The following is a 22517-nucleotide window of genomic DNA, read 5'->3' on the forward strand; positions in this document are numbered from 1 at the left end:
CTGTTGAAGAAATCTTTGAAATCAGAATCCCATACTCCAGTAGTTGTACAAAACATGTTTTTTATCTTTTTTATTAGTGTTAACCAATAGTACTGCAGTTTTAAAATTTTCATTATTCAGAAGTATGACCATTGCAACAATGAAATCAAGAAAAGATTGCCAAAATTAAGTTTGAAGGTAAACTGTCAAGAAATATAATGAAAGACGGCAAGAGCTGCTTCGAATGTATAAAAGTGAAGAGGCAGACCAAAATGAGTAGAAGCGGCTGAGGAAATAGTAATGGGGAAATCAGTAAATGGCAAAGGAGATGAATAAATATTTTGCACCAGTCTTCATGATGGAAGACACTATTGCAGTTCTAAAAATATTAAATAATCAAGGGATTAAATGCAATAACTATACTAGAGGAAAAGTACAGGTAAGTTAATGAGACTAAAGGTTGATTAAAATCTCTGGCACCAGATGGATTGCGTTGACGATCATTAAAGCAAGGAGCGAGATATGGTGGATGCTCTGATACTAATCATCTAAGGAAGGAGATAACCCAAGTAACTGTAGGCAAAGATACGTGTTATTGACAAGATGTTAGAGTATGTTATAAAGGATGTAATGAAGTTAAACTTAATTACATAGTCATGAGGACAAATCTGGCCCGAATGGTATGTCACTGATAAGCTTAAACACAAATGTTTAAGGAGATACTCGATTGCTTCCAAGTAAAATATATTTCAGAAAAGAAGAAAGATTGTAAGAGGGGAATGGGAAGGCACCTGTATCTAAATAAAGAAGGTTAAGATAATATGAAGACAAAATCTATATCACAAAGGCAAGTGGCAAGCTGGAGGATTGGAAACTTTTAAATCTCACCGAACGGTTTCTTTAAGAAGTCATAAAAAGGGAAATGCTAAAATGGGAGAAAACTGATTGATAGCAAAAGCTTCTGTTGACCCCTTGGAAGGTGTGACTGAGGAGTTAACAGGGGGGAGCACACGGCAAACTTAAAATATTGATTTAGCTTTCACAGTTGACTATAATCGTACCATGCCTATAGGAGCAGGTAATGCAGAGATTTTAGAAAGGGAGGAACAATAGTCATCAGGGGTAAAGTACAGAGCAATCTTTTGGAATGAACGCAAACAAGACACCAGGGCCTGTTGGCCTTTATCCCAGGGACATAAAGTAGGTGGCAGTAAAGATAGTGTCTCTGTTGACTTATAATATTCCAAAATTTGCTGAATGCTGATAAGGTTCCAGTGGATTTTTTTTGAAAAAAACTAATATTGGAAAGAGGTTATGAAAATTGAAAGGGTTCAGTGCAGATCTACGAGGATGTTACCAGGGTTCGAAAGTTTGAGCTATAGGGAGAGGTTGAATTGGCTTGTGCTGTTTTCTCTGGAGTGTCGGGGGCTGAGGGTTAACCCTCTGAGGTTTATAAAATCACGAGGGGCATGGATAGGGTAAATAGACAAGGTCTTTTATTCAGGGTGGGGGAGTCCAGAACTAGAGGGCATGGGCTTAGGGTGAAAGGGCCTTTAAAAGGAACATAAGGAGCAACTTCACACAGGGTGCTATGTGTATGGAATGAGCTGCTGGAAGAAGTGGTGGAGACTGGTACAATTAGAACATATAAAAGGCATCTGGATGGGTATATGAATAGGAAGAGTTTAGAGGAATATGAGCCAAATGCTGGCAAATGGGACTAGATTAAAATAGGATGTCTGGTCAGTATGGACGGGTTGGACCGAAGGGTCTGTTTCCATGCTCTTCAAAAAAAAAGCCAAAGACCGAAGTTAGAAAACTATCGACCAATTAGTTTAGCGTGTATAGTTAAGAAATTGTTAGAATTCTATACAGAGGAAGCAGTAACAGGGCATTTGGAAAGTCATAAATACAATCCATCAAAGTCAGCATGGTTTTATGAAGGTTAAACTAATTTGTTTGACTAATTTGTGAGAGTTCTTTGAAGATTTAAGGAGTATTATGGATAATGGGGTTCCTGTGGATGTATATCTGTGTTTCTGTATATCTTGGTCGAGTCCAAGATTAGATCAGACATGATCATATAAAATGGCAAAGAAGGTTTGAAGGGCTGAATTGCCTCCTCCTGCTCCTAGTTACGTTCTTAGTTTTTTTAATAGATTTTTTGTTAAAAATTTAACATTTTTACAAGTTTACAAATTTTAAAAATCCCCAAGTTTTAACATCGATATACAATTAAATATTAAATAATAACCAAAATTTGTCAAACAAAAAGAAATACCGAGAGGAAAAAAAAAACAAAACTCAACTAACTACTAATCAAGCGCAGCAGATCAGGCAGCATCCAAGGAGCAGGAGAATCGATGTTTCGGGCATGAGCTCTTCTTCAGGAAATGAAACATTGATTCTCCTGCTCCTTGGATGCTGCCTGACCTGCTGTGCTTTTCCAGCAACACATTTTCAGCTCTGATCTCCAGTATCTGCAGTCCTCACTTTCTCCTAACTACTAATCTAACCTACAACTAACCAGAGTGTATTAATTAAGTCTCTTACATTTCTCAAAGAAGAGAAAAGAAAAAACTGACAGATAACGCACAAATTGGGTTGTGAGATACGTGCTCGGAATGTATGAACATCAAATCGTAACAAAACCCGTATTCATGCGGGATACCTCTCCCAAGGGGCCCCGGACCAGCTAGGTTCGCCATCTCCATTAAATAAAAGCCCTTGTTAGGATGGCTGAAATATCTATGTTTATGTAATTCAAGAAGGGCTGCCATATTTTATGGAATAATGCGGTCTTTTGGTGCACCATATTTGTAAGGAAGTCAAGGGGAATACATTCCATAATTAATCTGTGCCAATTCGAAAGTCCAGGGGGGCCCTCAGCCACCCAGTTTACCAAAATATTTTTCTTAGCACAGAAAGAGAGAATAGAAAATAGTCTCTTCATGTGCATATCCAGGGAGGGTAAGTTGAAAAAGCCCAAAAGGAGAGATACAGGGTGCCCTCTAATTTCCGTTCCTAAGATTTCTGTCAGAGCACTTGCTACTTTAGTCCAATATGTACGGATCTTATGACCGGTCCATAAGCAACATACAAGAGTGTCCACCTCTATTTTACATTTGGGACACATCAGAGATGCTCCTGCCTTAAATTTTGCCAATTGGTCCCGTGCTATATGGGCCCTATGAAGTATCTTCAACTGAATGGCCTGAGTTCTGTTGCAGATGGTGATTCTTCTGGTGTTTTCCCAAATGTCATTCCACGTTTCTATAGAGATTTCTAGTCCCAAATCCTGATCCCATGTTTTAAGCAGATTGTCCATATCTCTGGATACTTCATCATGTAATAAATGATAAATAGTGCTGACAGAAGGTACCCCCATTGGCCATAGCACTCTATGTTCTCTATCTGATTTATAAAGACTATCTAATAACGTAGTCGCCTTCTGTATATAATCTCGAATTTGGAAGTATTGAAAGAGGTCTCCATTAGATAATCCAAACTTCTGACACAGCTGTTCAAAAGCCATCAGGACCCCTTTAAACAGATCCCCTAAAACGTGAGATACCCCTGGATCTCCAGAGTTTGAAAGTGGCATCTGTAAGTCCTGGTTGAAATCCCCCTGCTCCCACTATCGGGGCATAGGGGGATGTTTTGTGTGAGTTGCCCTCATTTTGCCGTACTAAATTCCAAGCTTTAATTGTGTTTAGTATTATAGGGTTTTTACATTGATCCGTAATGATTTTCCTCGTCTGAAAATAAAAGGTTAATAAGTGGGCATTTTACTTGAGAAGCCTCGATGTCCAGCCAGATTGATTGCGGGTCAGACAAGACCCAATTGGCTATGTAACTTAATAGGGAACTTAACTGATATTTCCTAAAATCTGGGAAATCCAATCCTCCCCTTGCCTGTGGAAGCTGTAGCTTCTTCAGCTTAATAAGGGGCCATCTATGATTCTAGATAAAGGAATCCAACCAGCCATATAATTTACGTAGTGCCAGCCTCGGCAGCATCACTGGAAGCATCCTCAAAGGATATAGGAGATGGGGTAGGACCTTCATTTTAATTAGTGCTATCCTACCCAGCCAGGAAATTGGAAGGTCTCTCCATCGCTAGAGGTCCTGCCTTATCCTTTCCAGTAAATGCACAAAGTTAGCCTTGTATAACTGACCAAATACTGGGATAATAAAAATGCCTACATATAAGAAACCCTCCAGGGACCACCAAAAGGGAAACTGGGATCCATCCAATAAGTGGGATATACTAGTAAGGCCACCCATTGGCATAGCTTCTGATTTTGAGAAATTAATTTTGTAGCCTGAAAATACACTAAATGTATTAATAACTTGGATTAAGCAAGGCATGGACATCAAAGGATTACTGAGAAATAGAAGAACATCATCTGCATAAAGGGTAATTTTATGTTTACCTATACCAATCCTCGGGGCCCATTATATTAGGGTCAGCCTGTATAGCTTCTGCTAGTGACTCACTTATTAGCTTAAATAACAATGGCAAAAGAGGACATCCCTGATGGCAGCCCCTATCTACACTGAAGCTATCCGAGCCTAATCCATAGGTAATCACAACTGCTTTGGGATCACTTTACAGTGTTGAGACCCATTTGGTAAACACTTTTCCAACGCCAAACCTTTCCAATGTGTAAAACAAATATGACCATTCAACCCTGTCGAATGCCTTTTCTGTGTCTAACGAGACTACTACTCCTGTTATCTTTCCCTAATGGCAGGCTTGAATCACATTCAAAACCCTTCTAACATTATTGGATGATCTACAGCCCTTAATAAACCCCGTCTGATCCTCCTTTATGATATGTGGCAATACCCCTTCTAGCCTCTATGCTAACATTTTAGAGAGGATTTTAAAATCTACATTTAGCAAGGATATTGGTCTATATGACGCGCAATTTTCTGGGTCCTTTCCTTTTTTGAGGATGAGAGATATTCACCTCTTTCAGCGAAGGCGGGAGACAGCCCTGACTGTATGCGTAGTTATACATGTCCATAAGTGGACCAGCCAATATTCCTGTAAATTCTTTATAGAATTCAGCTTGAAAGCCATCTGGGCCAGGAGCCTTACCGCTCTGACGTTGCCCGATTGCGTCAAGTATTTCTTGGATTGTTAGGGGAGTATTCAAGACCAATACCTGTTCTGGAGTTAGGTCCGGAAAGGCCAGGTTTTTAAATAATGACTGCATCCTCCTAGTCATGTCTTCACAATCCTGCGCTTTATATAAATCAGAATAAAATTTTCTAAAGATTGCATTAATCCTTTGATAATCATGAGTCAGAATACCCTTACTTTCCTTGGTAGACGTGATAGTTTGAGGGGCCTTCTTTTTCTTTGCGAGAAATGCTAAGTATCTACCAGGTTTATTGCCAAATTCATATAACCTTTGTTTTGCAAATAATATTTCCCTCTTAGCCGTTTGGGTAAGCGTGGTGTTTAGAGCTGTCCCAAGGGCCGTAATCCTTCGTAATTTGATAATAGAGGGTCTGTCAGCATATGCTGTTTCAGCCGGTTTTCAGCGAGCTTCGAGCAGATGCTGTTGTTCTCCCTTTAATTTTTTCTGGGTCGCTGAGTATGAAATGATCAAACCTCACGCATAAGCTTTGATGGTCTCCCACATCATTGATGGATTGCTAGCCATACCTAAATTAATTTCTAAAAAAAAAGTTTTAAATTCTTGAGAGAAGTACTTTACAAATTTACTATCTTTCATCAGGAAGGGGTCCATACGCCAATGCCAGGGGGATGTCTCATTGTTCCTCGCCTTGATTTCCATATATACAGCAGCGTGATCGGAAATTGCTATACTGCCTATTTTACAGGATGATATGGAATTTTAAAAAATCAAGGGGGCAAAAAACATATCTATTCTGGTATGGCATTTATGTGGATTGGAGTAAAAAGAAAAATCTCTGCCCTGTGGATGAAGGCATCTCCATACATCTTCTAGTCCTAATTCTTTGTTCAAATCCATCAATTGTCTATATCTGGGAGATACTCCTGCAGTACTCTTGGGAATCCTATCTATTTCTGGATCCATAATACAATTAAAATCTCCCCCTATAATTATGTGACTAGCACTGAGAGCCATCAATTTTGAGAAGGCTTTCGTTATAAATTTAAAAGGGGGGCAATATAAATTTAAGATCCCATATTCGTCTCCATTTATAAGGGCTTTAATCAGAATATATCATCCAGATTCGTCTTTTATCTGATTTAGGATTTTGAAAGGGAAAATTTTCCGAATAAGAATAACAACTCCCCTGCTTTTTGAGCTGAAAGAAGAAAAAAAAGGCCTGATCAAATCCACCCTGTTGTAATTTCAAGTATTTTTTATCCAATAAGTGTGTCTCCTCTAGGAGAGCTATATCAACCCTTTCTTTCTTGAGGTTTGATAATATTTTCTTCCTTTTGACTGGTGAATTACTCCCCTTGACATTCCAGGTGCACCACTTAACCGACTGATCAACCATGATCGTCCGGGCAAATCCGAGACCTCTCGGGAGGGGAAACCCTATCCAGAACATCCTGAGCATAGAGCATATAAAATTCTCAAAAATAAAGGCTCTCTAATACACTCACAACAGTATAATAAAAAAACTATTTCTAAATAAAACAAATGTAAAACATATTTAAATGGAGATTTTCCCCCTTGTTCCCAAAGGGTATCACTTCCTTTCCAAAAGTCCATCGTATCCTCACCCAACCAGGGCCCCATCCTTGACCCAGGCGCTCCTCAACAGAATGAAGAAAATTCAAATATACTACAGAGCTAGAGTTAACAGTGAGTACCCTACCCCTCCCTCCCCATCCACACCAACACCTGGATATATTTGGTAATGTTAATACCATGTATAAACATATATAACTATAAAATTACAGCCTCGACAAGTAATAATTAAATGTAATAATACAAAATAACAGGGGAAAACAACCCCGCTCCTAAAGGCAGAAATAAAATAGAATAAGGTAACCACCTTCCCCCCACCAACATTATTAGACCCCCCCGGCCTATATATATAAAAAAAGGGGGCAGAAAATCACTAAGTAGAGAACAAATAAATAAATCCCTCTCCCCACCCCCCGAAGATAATATTAAACAGTAAGGTTAAAAAAAGGGATTAATATTAAAAAAAAGGAACGTCAACCGGAGTGGGGGGAGAGCAAAACAACATCAATTAACTTAATTTATCTAAGAGAGTCCAAAAATTCCTTGGCCTTTTCCGGCAATCCGAAGTTATACATGGACCCTTCATGGTTAAAGCGTAGCGTCGCTGGGTAGCACAAGGAGTACTGAATATTTAAGTCCCTTAAACAGTTCGCTTCATCAAACGCCTTCCTCTTTTGGACCAGAGCTGGGGAAAAGTCCTGGAATAACATAATCTTGGATCCTTTATAAATCATGGTTTGGGGATCTTTCCCAAGATTTATGGAAGCTTCTAAGAGCATCTGCCTCTCCTTATAGCTCTGCAGCCGGAACAGGACCGGGCGGGGGCCCTGGATTCGAGCCAGGCCCATTCCACCCTTACCTAGCCTGATCCAGCCTTCAGATTTAAAAGCTGTGGAAGCCACTGTTCGAGAAACCCTGTAAGCTGGCCTTCCTCTTCCCATTCGGGAAGGCCCAGCAAACGAATATTTTTTCGACGACCTCTATTCTCGAGGTCGTCAATGTGATTCTCTAAGGTCCGGACTCGCTGTTCGAGAGTCCGGACCCGATTCACGGCCGATTCTGCTATTGTCTCGGAGGTCGCAGCCTTCAGCTCCGCCCCTCCGACTCGGCGCTCAATTTCCTTGATGTCTTGGTTGTGCTTTTGTAGCACGGCCGAGAGTGAGTCCCATCGGCTCCGGGACTCTTCGATGAAGGCATCGATCTTCGCATTGAGTTTAGAGATGATTTCCATGAGGCTCGCCACAGTAGGTAAGTTCCCCGGGGCGGCTGCAGACACCTCTACTGTAGCTGGGGAGAGTTGGAGAGGGGTTCCTGCCTGCTGAGAACTGCGGGCTCCCTTTCCTTTAGTCATTTTTACTGGAGATTAAATTGTTTAAATTCAGTACTAAGAAACTAATTACATTAAGTAAAAACTATTTTGAATGATTTAGTGTGTGTGGTGGAGGCGGGTGACCCACTTTGCCTAAGTCTTGGGAGGAGCACTATAGACTCAGACTTATTGGGTCGCCGCCATCTTGGATCCCCCCCCACGTTCTTAGTTTTTAATTAGAAATGCATAACATGATCAAGCAGACTCAGCATGGCTTCATGAATAGGAATCATATCTAACAAATTTACTCAAATCGTTTGAGGAAAAGGGATGCAATTCAATGTACAGAGGAACCTCAATAATCCGAAAATTGGATTATCCGAAGGAGTTCTTACGGTCCCAATGGGAACATTACATGAAAGACGTGTTTCCAGCAGTGATTGCGTTTTTTGTTTACAGTGATTAAAATGGCACAGTCTCCAAATGACTGACCTCCTGTTCTTTCTCTCTCCCCTCTCACTTTCCCTGGGGTTCTACAGAGGGATGTACCCTAAACCACCACCACCACACCCCCCCCCAGATAATCTGACCAACATTGTCCTGTACAGGGCAGTGGTGGAACCTGTCAAAAAGGTGCAGCAAAATGTGTGCTCGTGCTATTTGGAGACTTACCCCACAAAGGCACCAGCAGCAGTAGTCTTATTGTTGGTGTGCAGTCCAGCTGCCCCGGAGAGGGTGCAGGGGCAGTGCCGGAAGGAGATATCTGGGCAGGGGCAGTGCCAGAAGGAGAGATCAGGGCGGGGGCAGTGTTGGACGGCGGTGGGGAGCAGGGGTAGTATTGGATGAGGGTGGGTAGGGGTAAGGGGTCGCACGCTGTGGTTCTGCAGTCTCCTGAATGGGGAGCAGACTTTAAAAACTCAGAGCCTCAGAGGAAAGTCATTTAATTAATTAACTGAATAATCGATTACCCGAATGAAAAAGTGCCCGTCCATCTTGTTTGGATACTAGAGGTTCCCCTGTAATGTATTTAGAGTTCTAAAAGATATTCATTAAGGTGCCACATGTTAGACTATTTAATTTAAAAGTTAAGGTGTTGGGGTTAGTATAGTTTGTGGTTAGAGAATTGATTATTTAGTAGAAGACAGACTTGCAATAAGGCAGGCATTTTCAAGACGGCAACCTGTGATTAGTGCTGGGACCCCAATTATTTCTAATATTAATGTGTTGGATGAGGAATGTGTGTGTACTTTTGCCAAAATAGATTGAGAAGGCAAGTTGAGGATGACCGAGTCTCCAGAAGGAAGTAGACAGATAAAGTAAATGGGTAATAACTTGGAATATAACTTGGGAGAATGAGGTTATGAACTTGGGAAAGAAAATAAAGGAGCTGAATGTCATTTAAATGCAGAAAGCTGTATCAAAGGGATTTGGGGGTCCATTGTGCATGAATCTCAAAATCCTTGCGCCTGCATTAATCAGGCAGGAGGGAAGGCAAGCAATATGTTTTTATTTGTTTCATTTGCAATAAATTTAGGGAACTAAGAAAGTGAGGACTGCAGATGCTAGAGAGTCAGTCGAAAAGTGTGATACTGGAAAAGCACAGCAGATCAGAAAGCATCTGAGGAACAGGGCAGTCGATGTTTCGGACGTAAGCCCGTCATCAGGAATTTATGACGACAAAATTAGGGAAGTCTTGTAAAAACTATAAAAGGTACTAGTTGAGCCACACTGTTGTGAACCAGACCAAACCTCTCAAAATATTCAGAACATAGTCTAGATCCCAACATTTTCTTCTTTTAAAGATAATTGTAAGGTATTGAGTTCCAGATGCAAACTACTGGATTTAAAGGAAAGCCCACTTTGTTCATCAACTATAGTTAAAATACAACAAAAGGAAGGAATTGGAATGACTATTAGAAAACTTAAGAATTATGGATGCTGCAACTATAACTAATTAACTATTCCAATTTAATAATATCCCATAAACTCATCCCTGGCAAAAGACAATTTCAGAAAACTGATTTGTCTCGCATGTAGCTCTCACAGCAGGCAGAGAACCTCCAGCTTTTGGCTGTAACCGAGAGTGTGAAAAGAATAGCTTTCACCACCTGACCCCAACAGCAACTGATATTGAAAAAACTAAAATGCCTGGTTCTCTCGGTGGGAGCTTGACCACAACCATTCAGGCTGCTTCATTGCAACTTTGTGAAACGAAACCCAAAGCATTCACAAGTTGTTTATCTTCTCGTAGACTGCTCAGCATCTGTTCCTCCAATCTCCCTCTCAAAGAAACAAGGACAAAGCGCATGTCTTAAAGCCACAGTATTGTCACAACACCCAAGATATTATGAATAGTTTTGGTCCCCTTAACAAAGGAAAGAGGTACTGTCACTGGAGGCAGTCTTCAGAAGGTTTACTGTGTTAATCCCAGGTAAGGAGGGGTTTTCTTGTCAGAGTTTTGAGTAGGTTGGTCTTGTGTTCATCAGAATTTAAAATGAAACATACAAGATTCTTGGGGAGCTTACAGGGTAGATACCATGAAGTTGTTTATCCTTATGCAAAAATATAGAACGAGTGGGCATAATCTCAGAGTTTGGAGTCACCTATTTCAGACAGATTAGGAATTTGTTTTTATTCTCATTATTCTGAAGAATTCTTTACCACAGAGATGTGTCACAATTGGGTTATAAAGAATACTCCTCAAGGCTGAGGTGCACAGATTTCTAATCAGTATGGGAATTGAGGATTGCAAGGATATGGCAGGAAAGTGGTGTTGAGAATTCAGATTAGCCATGACCTCACCGAGTGACAGAGCAGACTTGATGAGCTGAATGATACCCTTCAGCTGCTATGTCTTATGAAGTTAAAGTAGCTACAATCTTCAGTCCAAATACACACACTAGTACAGCTGCATCTTTCCTATGATATGGTAACCAGACCTCAAACAGTAATCCAGTTGCGGTTTAAGTAGTTCTAACATAAACTTCCAGTTCAGATGCTGTACACTTTAGGTAATGAAGTAAACTTTCCAGCCACTTTCAGGGATCTTTGGGTCATTCACTCCAAGGTTCCTCTGCTCTGCTATAATTCTTAGCATCATATCATTTACTTTATATCTTCTTGCTTTGTTAACCTTTGTTAAATGTGGTATTTCACACAATTGGATTTAACTCCCATTGCCACTCTAACTCACCTGATCAGTCCATTTCTACCTTTTACTTCCTTCATTATCAACTGCAACTGTTCTTTTGTGGCATATGCAAATTTTAAAAATTCTATCCCTACATTCAAGTCCAAATCCTTGTTATATCCTACAAAAAGCAAGGGATCGAGTATACTGCGCCTGCAGAAATCTCATTGAATATAGCCTTTGAGCTGCAAAAGCACCTATCAACTATTAGGCATTTGCTTCCTGTCTCTGAATTCAAGTTGTTACACTGCTTTAGATCCTATGGCTGTTTAATTTTGTGACAATTTAACCCTTGCTTTCATAGAATCCCTACAGTGTGGAAACAGGCCCTTCAGCCCAACAAGTCCACACCAACCCTCTGAAGAGTAACCCACCCAGACCCATTCCCCTACCCTATTATCATATATTTACCCCTCACTACACATCCTTGAACACTATGGGCAATTTAGCATGAGCAATTCACCTAACCTGCACATCTTTGGATTGTGGGAGGAAACCGGAGCATCTGGAGGAAAACCATGCAGACACTGGGAGAATGTGCAAACTCCACACAGTCGCCTGAGGCTGGAAAGAAACTGGGTCCCTGGCACTGTGAGGCAGCAGTGCTAACCACTGTGCCACCGTACTGCAAATTATATCAAATATGCTGTCTTTGACTGACCCTGCCAGCAGCTCATAATTGTGAGTCTCTTTAATTAATTACGAACTTGCCTTCACAAATCAGTGCTGATTCTCTTTGGCTAATGTCTTTCAAACTAAGAATTTATCCTGTCTCTAGCCTTTTCTTTTAGTAACTTCAACCATCAAGGTTAGGCTGATTGGCCTATACTTAACTAAACCATTTCAAATGCAGACTCTCTGTACTTTGGCACCATATCTGTAACCAGAAGATTGTGAAATTATTATCGAAGACTTTACTAGTTCTTGGAAATCTTTCGCTTTTTCTAGTAGACCCAGATACATTTCATCTGGGTCTGTGTGTTTATCCACTTTCAAAGATGTTAAATCCCTTAGTATTCTTGTTTTAATTTTGGTTAATAGTGCACATTTCATTTTGTTCATTACAATGTCTCTTTTGTTCCTTTTGTAAAACAAGCACAGGGACTTCATTAAGAACCAAACCAACATCTGCAGCTTCCCACAGGTTACCCTTTGGCCCAAATATACTGTGCCCTTTAGTTATCTATTGCTCTTGTGTGTTTATTAAATTACTTGGTTTTCCTTCATTTTACATATCAGTCCTTTTCCATGTTCTCTTTGCTTTCCTTTCAATTTCATCTATATACACTTTAGACTCCTTTTCAGGTTTTCTGCACTTTGAGTGCTTTTTTTTGTTCTTTATCCACTCCTTTAAGTACTTTTATCCAGGATACATAAGTTAGAAATCATATTTGTATGATACATGGATTAGTCAAAATAAATGTTGAGCTCCAAGAAGTGTTAAGTATTTACTGTGAGCCATTGCTGTGTTTTTCAGCTTGCTAGATCATAAGTGCCTTTCAGTCATGAGATGAGTAAAATTGGGGATGTATGGAGTTGACGGACTGGGTAAATTATACAGTCCCTGGAATTACCTTAATTTTCTTTTCTTTACCTTTTGTTCATTTTAGGTTATTTTTGACTTGAAGCACATCTGATACTGGAATGTGCGGCAGTTAGCTCATATGAGGCAGTGGTGGGAGTGAACATTGTGATACTGTTGTAAGGGTCCAAATACCTTTTAAATTTTGCAAATGTACCCACCTCAATTACTTCCGCTGGCAGCTCATTCTGTATGTGTACCACCCTCTGTGCAAAAAAAATAGTTGCCCCTCCGGTTGCCTTTTATTCTTTTTCCTCTAAACTTAAACTGATGCCTTCTAGTCCTCAATTCCCCAAACCTGGCAAAACCTCAAACCTGGCAAAAAGATTGAGTGCATTCATCCTATCCATGCCTCTCATGGTCTTGTACACTTCTGTAAGTTTCCTCCTCAATCTCCTATGCTCTAAAAAGTCCTAATTTGTCCAATCTCTCGCTATAGCTCAGTCCACTGAATCCTGGCAGCATCCTTGTAAGTTTCTTTTGCATTCTTTCCAATTTAATAACATTCTTCCTATAGCAAGGTGACCAAAACTGAATACAATATTCGAAGTGTGGCCTCACCAACATCTTGTACAACTGCAGCATAACTTCCCAGCTTCTATATTCAGTATACTGATAATGAAGACCAGTGCGCCAAAAGCTGCCTTCACTGCCCTGTCTACCTATGACTCGACTTTCAGAGAACTGTGCACCTGAACTTCAAGGTCTCCCAAATTGTGTTTACAAAGGAGAATTACCTGTAAATCTATTTTGACTTTGCGTAGTGAAATGCGATGGCTCAGTGGTTAGCACTACAGCCTCGCAGCACCAGCGTCCCAGGTTCGATTCCATCCTCGGGTGACTGTCTGTGTGGAGTTTGCACATTCTCCCTGTGTCTGCATGGGTTTCCTCCGAGTGCTCAGATTTCCTCCCACAGTCCAAAGCTGTGCAGGCTAGGTGAATTGGCCATGCTAAATTGCCCATAGTGTTAGGTGCATTAGTCGGAGGGAAATGGGTTTAGGTGGGTTACACTTTGGTGGGTTAGTATGGACTCGTTGGGCCAAAGGGCCTGTTTCCACATTGTAGGGAATCTAATCTAAACTGAATTTTCCAAATGCCTCATAATTGAGGTTTTAAAGCTCCATCTAGTGGTAGATGTATGCAGCTGCTGGTCTGATTTGGAATTTTAATAAGTTCGACATGTTTTGGAAAGTGTGGTACTGGAAAAGCACAGCAATCAGGCAGCATTCAAGGAGCAGGAGAATCAATGTTTTGGGCATAAGCCCTTCATCAGGAATGTTGAGGGGGAAGGGGGTTGAGAGATAAATGTGGGGATGGTGCTGGGGAGGGGAGGTGGGTTAGGTTGGTGAGAAGGCAATAGGTGGATGCAGGTGGGTGTGATTGTGATGGGCAGGGTGGAGTGGATAGATGGGAACGACGATGGGCAGGTAGGACAGGTAAAGAGGGTGCTGCAAAATTGGAGGATTGGATCTGGGATGAGGTGGGAGAGGGGAAATTTGGAAACTGGTGAAGTCGATGTTAATGCCGTGTGGTTGATGGATACCAAGGCAGAAGATGAGACATTCTTCCTCCAGTTGGTAAATGGCTTTGATTTGGCAGCGGAGGCTGCCCAGGCCTTGCATGTCCTTGGGGAGAGTGGGAGTGGGAGGGGGAGTTCAAGTGCTTCGCCAGAAGGCGGTGGGATTGTTTGGTGCATATCCCAGAGATGTTCCCTGAACTGCTCCACAAGTTGGTGTTTTGTCTCCCCAATATAGAGGAGACCACATCGAGAGCAACAGACACAGTAGATGAGGTGGGTGGATGTGCAGGAAAATATCCGGATTTGAAATGATCCTTTAGGGCCTTGGATGGAGTTGAGGAAGGGAAGTGTGGGCAGAGGTTTTACACCTTGTGCGACGGCAAGGTAAAGTGCCACGTGTGGAGGCTGGGTTGGTGAGGGGACACGGACCTAACAAGGAAGTCATGAAGGGAATGGTCTCAGTGGAAAGCAGATAGTGGCAGAATGGCGGAAGGTAACGTGTTCTGTCTGGAGGTTTTTTGGGTCGAAAGTGAGCACCAGGGGAGTTTTATCCTTGTTGCAATTGGAGGGATGGGGTTTGAGGGTGGAGGTGGAGGAAATATGCTGGAGGGTATTGACTACGTGGGAGGAGAAATTGCAGTACTTGAAACAGGAGGACATCTTGGATGTCCTGGAGTGGAATTGAACCTCCTGGGAGCAGATATTGGTAGAGTCGTCTTACCCACCTATCTGCTTCACCCTCCCCACCAACCTATCACAATTACCTCCCATGTGCATCCACCCATGCTGCCCCACACCCCCTATTTATCTCAGCCACCTTTCCTCTCCCCATTCGTATTGAAGGGCTTATGCCCGAGACGTTGACTATGCTGCCTGACCTGTGCTTTAGTTAGGAGATCAGTGGTGTCATAGAACAGAAGAGCAAGTGGTCTTAATTATCAGTGCATAAAATTTTAGAATGCAATATTGAAGCACTAGTTTGAAAGAAAATCCAGAATGCTGCATTATAATGAAATTTTATATTGTATTGTATTAATTTATGGTAATGTCTTAAAAGTTCACTGAAATGTTAGCTTTGTGCCTACATACATTTCTGGAAATGTAGCTTGACTAGTGCAGGCTCAATACTATGTGGATTAGATCTGAAATGTAAACCCTAACTTTAAGTGCAGTAGTTCTGCAACTGAAAGTAATTTCCATGTTGCTATATGCTGAAATATTTGTTGTGAGCTGTTACATTTGGTAAATGGAGTAACTGTCAGTTGTTTTAGAATCCTGCACATTAAAAACTAGCGACCAAAGTCCAAGGTGGCATCTGTGTACCATATTAGTATTGTTGATGAAAGGCATACTGATCATGGAACTTTCAAGTGATTTTGATATAAGTGCTTTTAAGGAAAGTTCCTTTTGTGATCTGGTTAAATTCTGAAAATATAATTTAGACTTTTTTAGTGGCATGCCACTAGTGTCTTTTGTAATTTGATTACCTCTCTGCTCATTTTGAAATTCTAGCAGTGACTAGGAATTGTTTAAAAATATATAATTGTACATAAAAATAATTTTCCAGTGCAGGAAGCAATACAATCTTCTATCAACCATATTCCAAATCAACCAGTTGGGGCATGTTACTACATAGTATCTGGGTGGGCAGGGCTCAAGCATTGATCGTTTGGCCAGGGGCAGTTGACACTACCACTGCCACAACAGACCTCCTTTTCTCTTGTGCATCTGTTAATGAGTGAATGCATGTTTAAATATCTTGCACAAGTTTAATTTATAAATCTGTTAGACTTTCCAACAATTTATGATCTTATTTGTCTTTTGGCCTATACTACTTGACAACTGAATATAGTTGACAGGCTGTGACCAATGATACAGTTAATAAGTTAAAATGCCTCCAATTCAGCCTAGAAATTAATAGGTGTGAAGAGTAACATGTATGATTACAGTATAGAAGGAAAAGTCCTATGGCAACAAGTATTTTGGGATATTCCATGGAGGCACAGAGAAAAATAAGTGCTTAGGTTTTGCTTTTGCTTTAGTCAGCAAAACTAATACCTTATGCAGAGCGCCCCTACATTTTTCTAAAGAAAAATAGTGTACACTCTTCCAAGATTAAAATAAGACTTTCTTCTAATTTCCAGTAATTAAAACTTAACCTAGTCAACTTCTCAAAAGGAAATTCCTCTGTGACCATAGTAAGTATAGGTAAGAGACTGTGAACATTGCATAGCACACATCAAATAGAAAATGCTGTCGAGGCAGATTCTCTGATTTCTTAGATCCCTTCAGATGTTTAATGTCATGGTAGGTAATCATATCTCATTAAAGTTCACAAGGGGTTAAAAATCTCTTCCCTTAAAACTCCCTCTTAATAGTCACTCCATTATGAACTACCTCAATGACTGCTCCCATTTAGTCAATTACCTTTTTCTTTCTCAATCTCTTGAGAGTATCTTTACTTAACTGAGCCAGTCCTACTGTGGATTTTTGCCTGAACTCCAATCTTACTGAGTTTCTTCAAGCAAATACTGCTTGTGAACTTTTCAACCATTTTACTCTCAGCTGTAACAAAGTATTTAGACTTGCAGGCTTCTTTTGAGCCCAAATAACCTGCCCCACCTAACAATTCATTTCCACTTTCTCAGATGTCCAGGATTTCTTGAGTCCTGAGTGCTCACTAATTGCTCAACTTGTTCATGCAGCACTTAGCCGTCCAATTGCTGTTAACTTCTCTCCAAGTTCCCTACATGCAAGCTGCGTAGTTCAGCTATCTTGGAAGCAGTGTAACTAACAGCGGCACTCCTAATAGAGTTTGCTTCTGTCTCTCCCTCTCATCAACTCATTCACTGCCGAAAACCTTTCAGTGACACACAAACTATCCTGAGTAACCTATTGAAAAGCCTTTCAATTGGTGCCTCTCTTATTTCTCTGGGCAAACTTGTATGCTGCCAGCTAGGAACTCTTGAGATATGTATTCAATAAATGTTACCAGTCATAGCTTGATGGCAAATAAAGAATTTCATCAAATTGTGAAATAGTGCTCTCTCAGACCCAACAATGATTTTTAAAAAAAGACACTTGGAAGCTATTGACATTTCAAACCTGAATTCAGTAACTGATATTCTGGTGTTTATACCTTAGTTTTTCATAATTTCATGTTTCAAATTGATGGCAAATGCAAAATTTTAAAACAAAAAATTATATGAAAATTTAAAAGTTGGATGCACGCAAGCTAAACTGTTTATTTCAAAATGTTGCAGATGGTTCAGATTCCAGAGATAAACCAAAACTGTATCGTTTACAACTGAATGTTACAGATGTTGGCACTGAAAAGTCAGATGAGAACTCCATCCAGGTAAGAATAAACTTTCTAACATTATAGTTGTCCTTGTATGTTTTATCCCAACTGACCTAGTGCTATTGCATATCTTTTGAAAAGACTTCAAATTTAAAATGCTGATATCAATTCTTTTTTGTCACATTTTATTCTCTTATGCGAGTAGTCTTTGTCATGTGATTAACCACAGTTGAACAAGTAAGCAAAACAAATTAATCTGTTGTACAGGTGTGGCAAGTTCTTTGACCTTTTGTTGATCCTAAGTATTTGAGGATGCATGTGAGCATATTTTTGGTCAATTTAAGAAGAAAGGTGTTGAAACTTAGCTGGTGAAAGGTTGTATGTAAATAATCGTGAAGAAAAAGAGACCTAAGGGGCAACTTTTTCACGCAGAGGGTGGTACATGTATGGAATGAGCTGCCAGAGGAAGTGGTGGAGGCTGGTACAGTTGCAACATTTAAGAGGCATTTAGGTGGGTATATGAATAGGAAGGGATATGGGCCGGGTGCTGGCAGGTGGGACTAGATTGAGTTGGGATATCTGGTCAGCATGGACAGGTTGGACTGAAGGGTCTGTGTCCATGCTGTACATCTCTATGACTCTGAATATAAATCATGACTAAGGCACAGGAGGACATTGATTCGTCATTGAATTGGTGCTGGCTAACTGCATTCAAAGTTCACTTTTATACCTGCCAAATTCTTCGGCTGAGAAAATTCTTAATCCACATCCCTAATCACTTGCATAAGTGTTCCCTGATGTAAATTTTAATACTATTGCTATTAACCTAAATCCATGTAATCTGATTATCTATCCTTCCACCAATGGGAACAGTTACTGTTTACACTTTCTCGATCCTTCATGATTTTGAATTACTCTATCGAGTCCCCCCTCAACTTTCTCTAATTAGAACCCCGAGTTCCCCAGTCAATCCATATTTTTAAATGTCTCAACTGGAGCCATTCTCAAACCTTTTCTGAATCCTTTCTAAATTTTTTATACCTTTCCTAAAATGCAGTATCAGAATTGGCTCAGAATGCCAGATGAAGCCAGTCCTGAATTTCCAGTTTTCTATTCTGATTCTGAAGTCCTGTATGCCTTTGTTTCTGTACCCACTTTGGAATTGTAGGCTATTTTATCTTGCATGTCATCTTTCGCATAAAAATGTAACACTTGACATTTTGGCATTCAATTTCATCTGACGCATGGAAGGATATTTGAATAGGAGTAGGTCATTCACCCTTTCAAGTCTGCTCTGCCATTCTAGATCATGGATGATCTTACACACTTCATAAAAATTATTTAAGTTTCAATGTGACCACCTTTTGTTCTTCGAACTTCGAGAGAATATGTTCCTAGAATGCTCAATCTCTGCTCGTAAATCAATCCTGCCATCCCACAAATTAATCGGCAAACTTCTAATGGGCTTCCACTGTGCCAAGTATATCTTTCTCTCTTTGGGTAATGAGACCAAAATAACAGTGTGAAATGTCTCAAAGGCTGTACAAAATTATAGCAAGACACCTTTACTTCTGCACTCGAGTGTATTCAGTTCCTAAACTTAGTTACACTGTAGCTGTGTCACTATAATAGGAATTAAATCATATACATTTACCTCAACTTGTGCATTGAAATCTTCAATCTTTTCACAATTGCTACATGCATTCAGATAGAGCACCTTAAATACAATATCCCACCAGTTACTCATAGACCAACTTCTGTACTGAGCAAAGAAAGTAAGTAAATGGGGGAATAAACGCAGTTTCTCCCCAGCCTTCACCTAACTCACTACTCACCACACTCCCTCTGTTTAAAGTTTCAGTTCTGCTCTTGCAAGCTGCATAAGAGACCTCCTGAATTTATATCCTCTGCAGCTACGCTACAAGAACATGGCAGATTTGGTTTACTTAATTAGCTAATCTGTTGCTCAATCAGCCAGCCTAACTTTATCCTTGTGATGTCTATGATTGTACTCCATCCCATTTACAGTACTCTTAAAAGTTGTCATCTGCACATTTTGGCATCAAGTCTGGGTCATTAATATCCATCCAGAAAAGCAGTAGTTTAGTTATCGACTTCTGGGATCCCCACTGTATTGGAAAACAATTGTTCATTCCACAGTTTTTTATCACACCATGATTTCTTTTGCATGAGCTTCAACTTCTCTGACAAGCCTATTACTGAGGGTTATGATTGTTTGAAGTCCACTACCGAGTGAAACAATGGAGTCTGTCTAGAAAAAAATGAATGGCGAGCTTGAATATTTGAGACAGTGAGTGATTTGTGACGTGTTTTTGATCCAGCCAGATGAAGTTCCATAGTCCTTTTGATCATGTGTATTTAATGTTTCAGTTTCTCTTGTACATTAATTTGCAAAATGTACATGGCTTTACAGACTTTTGGATTTGCTTTTTGTGATGGTCAACTATTTAGATTAGATTAGATTAGATTACTTAGTGTGGAAACAGGCCCTTCGACCCAACAAGTCCACCCCGACCTGCCGAAGCGCAACCCACCCAGACCCATTCCCCTACCCCTAACACTACAGGCAATTTAGCATAGCCAATTCACCTAACCTGCACGTTTTTGGACTGTGGGAGGAAACCGGAGCACCCGGAGAAAACCCACGCAGACACAGAGAATGTGCAAACTCCACACAGTCAGTCACATTTCCCGTTTACACAGGGAAATGTGATACCTGTACTTTGTTTTCAAAGAATCTACGCAAACAATTTAAACTGATGTTATAAGGTTCGATTTCAAACTTAAGCACCCCATTTTTAAATAATGCCATCGAACAGTGCTTCAAAGAACACTGCTTCCTGATGGTTTATTTGTTCGTATGGCCTGCTCTCGATTCAAAACTAAAAGGTTAATTTAAACAGATGATGCAAGTATCAAGTACAACAGTGTCCCTTTTCACCAAACATCTCTTATGGCTTTTAGTTCTTCCTGTTACAGGTCCAGACCTGAGTAGTCCTTTGAAATGAAGGAGAGAAGAAAGTAGGAATGCTATAGTCTTTGCGCATGACAGTGACCAATAGCAACAAATGAGAAATGAACAAGAGCCTCACGAATGCCAGAAGCTACTGGATTGTGTTGGAGTGAAAGCACCCAGTGCAGCTTTTAGACAAGATAACAGGATTTGAATTTCAGTGTTGCAATTTTGTTTCAGAAAAGAGGGGAAAGCTTTTTGCAAGCAAGAAAGAGGTGCAATTTTGTCCCATAAATGTTCTTGCCCTGCTGGTGGTTTCTTGATCATGTTTGGGTCACTTTAGGAGGAGAGTTCCTTAGGCATCCTTAAATGTATTAAACAATACAACACCTAATGAGCATCAATGACGCAAATCAACTTAATTTCATTTCCTGACATGCTTTATACTACTTTAAAAGGACGTGTGAAGGGATCAAAAGCTCTTCAATTAGAATTATCATTTGAAGCAGAATTTTTCTTTACACCAGGATTCTTTTGCACTGCCATTATTAATATAGGCCAGAAAATTTGGAATCTGAGCAGGAAAACCTTTAATTTTGTGTCACAAATGATTGCATTTGTTTTCTAAAAATGAGTAACTTGCTTTTTGATCACAAGTCCTCAAATATGATTTTGTCGAGATGTCTCTTGTTATCATTTTCTACCTTGCTTTCACTCTGACCTTTCTGTCCTTGGACTCCAATGCCAATGAAGCTTAATGTAAATTTGAGAAATGTCCCCTTGTTATCCAGTTAAGCACTTTACAGCCTTTCAGACTGTCTGTTGACTTAAACAATATTCAATCATAATCACACTGCCCACTTTTTCCAGACTTCAGCTGTTGCTGATTCCACCCCTCCTGTTTACGGATCCTCTAGAGACCCATCTTTTCGTTCCTTTCTTATTACTATCTCTTTTGTTCTCCATTCTATCACAGACTGTCCCTTTTCTCCTCATTGCAGCCCCCACTTTTGTTCCCTGCCTTTGTGCTTGCATATCTGACCAGCTGTGCATTTCTAACATTTTCTATTTTTCTCAGATTTACAGCGTCCATATTCTTGCATTTGGTCAAGTTAATGTTTTGACTGAATGCTGAAACTTTTTCTGCAAACATTGCTGCATTTCTCGTCTGAATATTGCATATCACTTTTGTGCTGTGTAATTTTTGCTAATAAGAATACAGTACATTTCACTAGAAAATGTCAGTAGAAAATTTGTAAAATTGACTTGGCAGTTTTTTTTAAGAAACAAGTAGATTATGAACCCAGCACATCAATTTTTTTTGAGATGAGAACAATTTTGAATTGAGTTATTACAATTCATTTAAAATCATTACTTGATTTTGTAGCTCTTTGGTCCAGGAATTCAACCTCATCATTGTGATCTTACTAACATGGATGGCATAGTAACAGTTACTCCTCGCAGTTTTGATGCTGAAACATATGTTGATGGCCAGCACATCACTGAGACCACCATGTTGCAAAGTGGCATGAACATTCAGTTTGGGTCATCACATGTGTTCAAGTTTGTGGATCCTGCTCAGAATCATGTGAGCATGAGACCCATGGATGCAGGACCTATGGTCAAGAGCCAGAGAATTAAATCTGGGTAAGTTATTTTTACATTTAGAATGTTTAAACTGAGCTATGTAGATAAGTTTTAATTTGGGTATTTAAAATGTTCAGTGATGCTGTGGGAAGGCCAGGGCTTATGGGGGAGAGGAAAGAATGAGTCCTGTCAAAACTCCAGAGTTACACATGGTTTTAATCTATTTAATATTTTAAGAAACCATCCAGCTAAGTCTCAGAGTCCTGTAGCACTGAGATGGGCACTTTTGCCCAAACTAGTTCATGCTGATCAAAGTTTCCATCCATGCTAACCCCATTTCTCTGCACTTGGCCCATATCCTTTTAAACC

General features: G+C 40.1%; 1 protein-coding gene across 6 annotated transcripts in view; it reads left to right on the top strand.

Moving 5' to 3' along the window:
- The window catches only part of afdna (afadin, adherens junction formation factor a), a 232237-nt gene that overhangs the window by 107483 nt on the left and 102237 nt on the right, over positions 1-22517 (top strand). For all 6 annotated transcript variants that reach the window (XM_072581186.1, XM_072581187.1, XM_072581189.1 and 3 more), the window contains exons 9-10: positions 17550-17644; positions 21949-22208. In XM_072581186.1, the coding sequence (XP_072437287.1) occupies positions 17550-17644; positions 21949-22208 (355 nt within the window). The remainder of the gene's footprint in view (positions 1-17549; positions 17645-21948; positions 22209-22517) is intronic.

This window comes from Chiloscyllium punctatum, chromosome 11, assembly GCF_047496795.1.
Source record: "Chiloscyllium punctatum isolate Juve2018m chromosome 11, sChiPun1.3, whole genome shotgun sequence".
Lineage (NCBI taxonomy): Eukaryota > Metazoa > Chordata > Chondrichthyes > Orectolobiformes > Hemiscylliidae > Chiloscyllium > Chiloscyllium punctatum.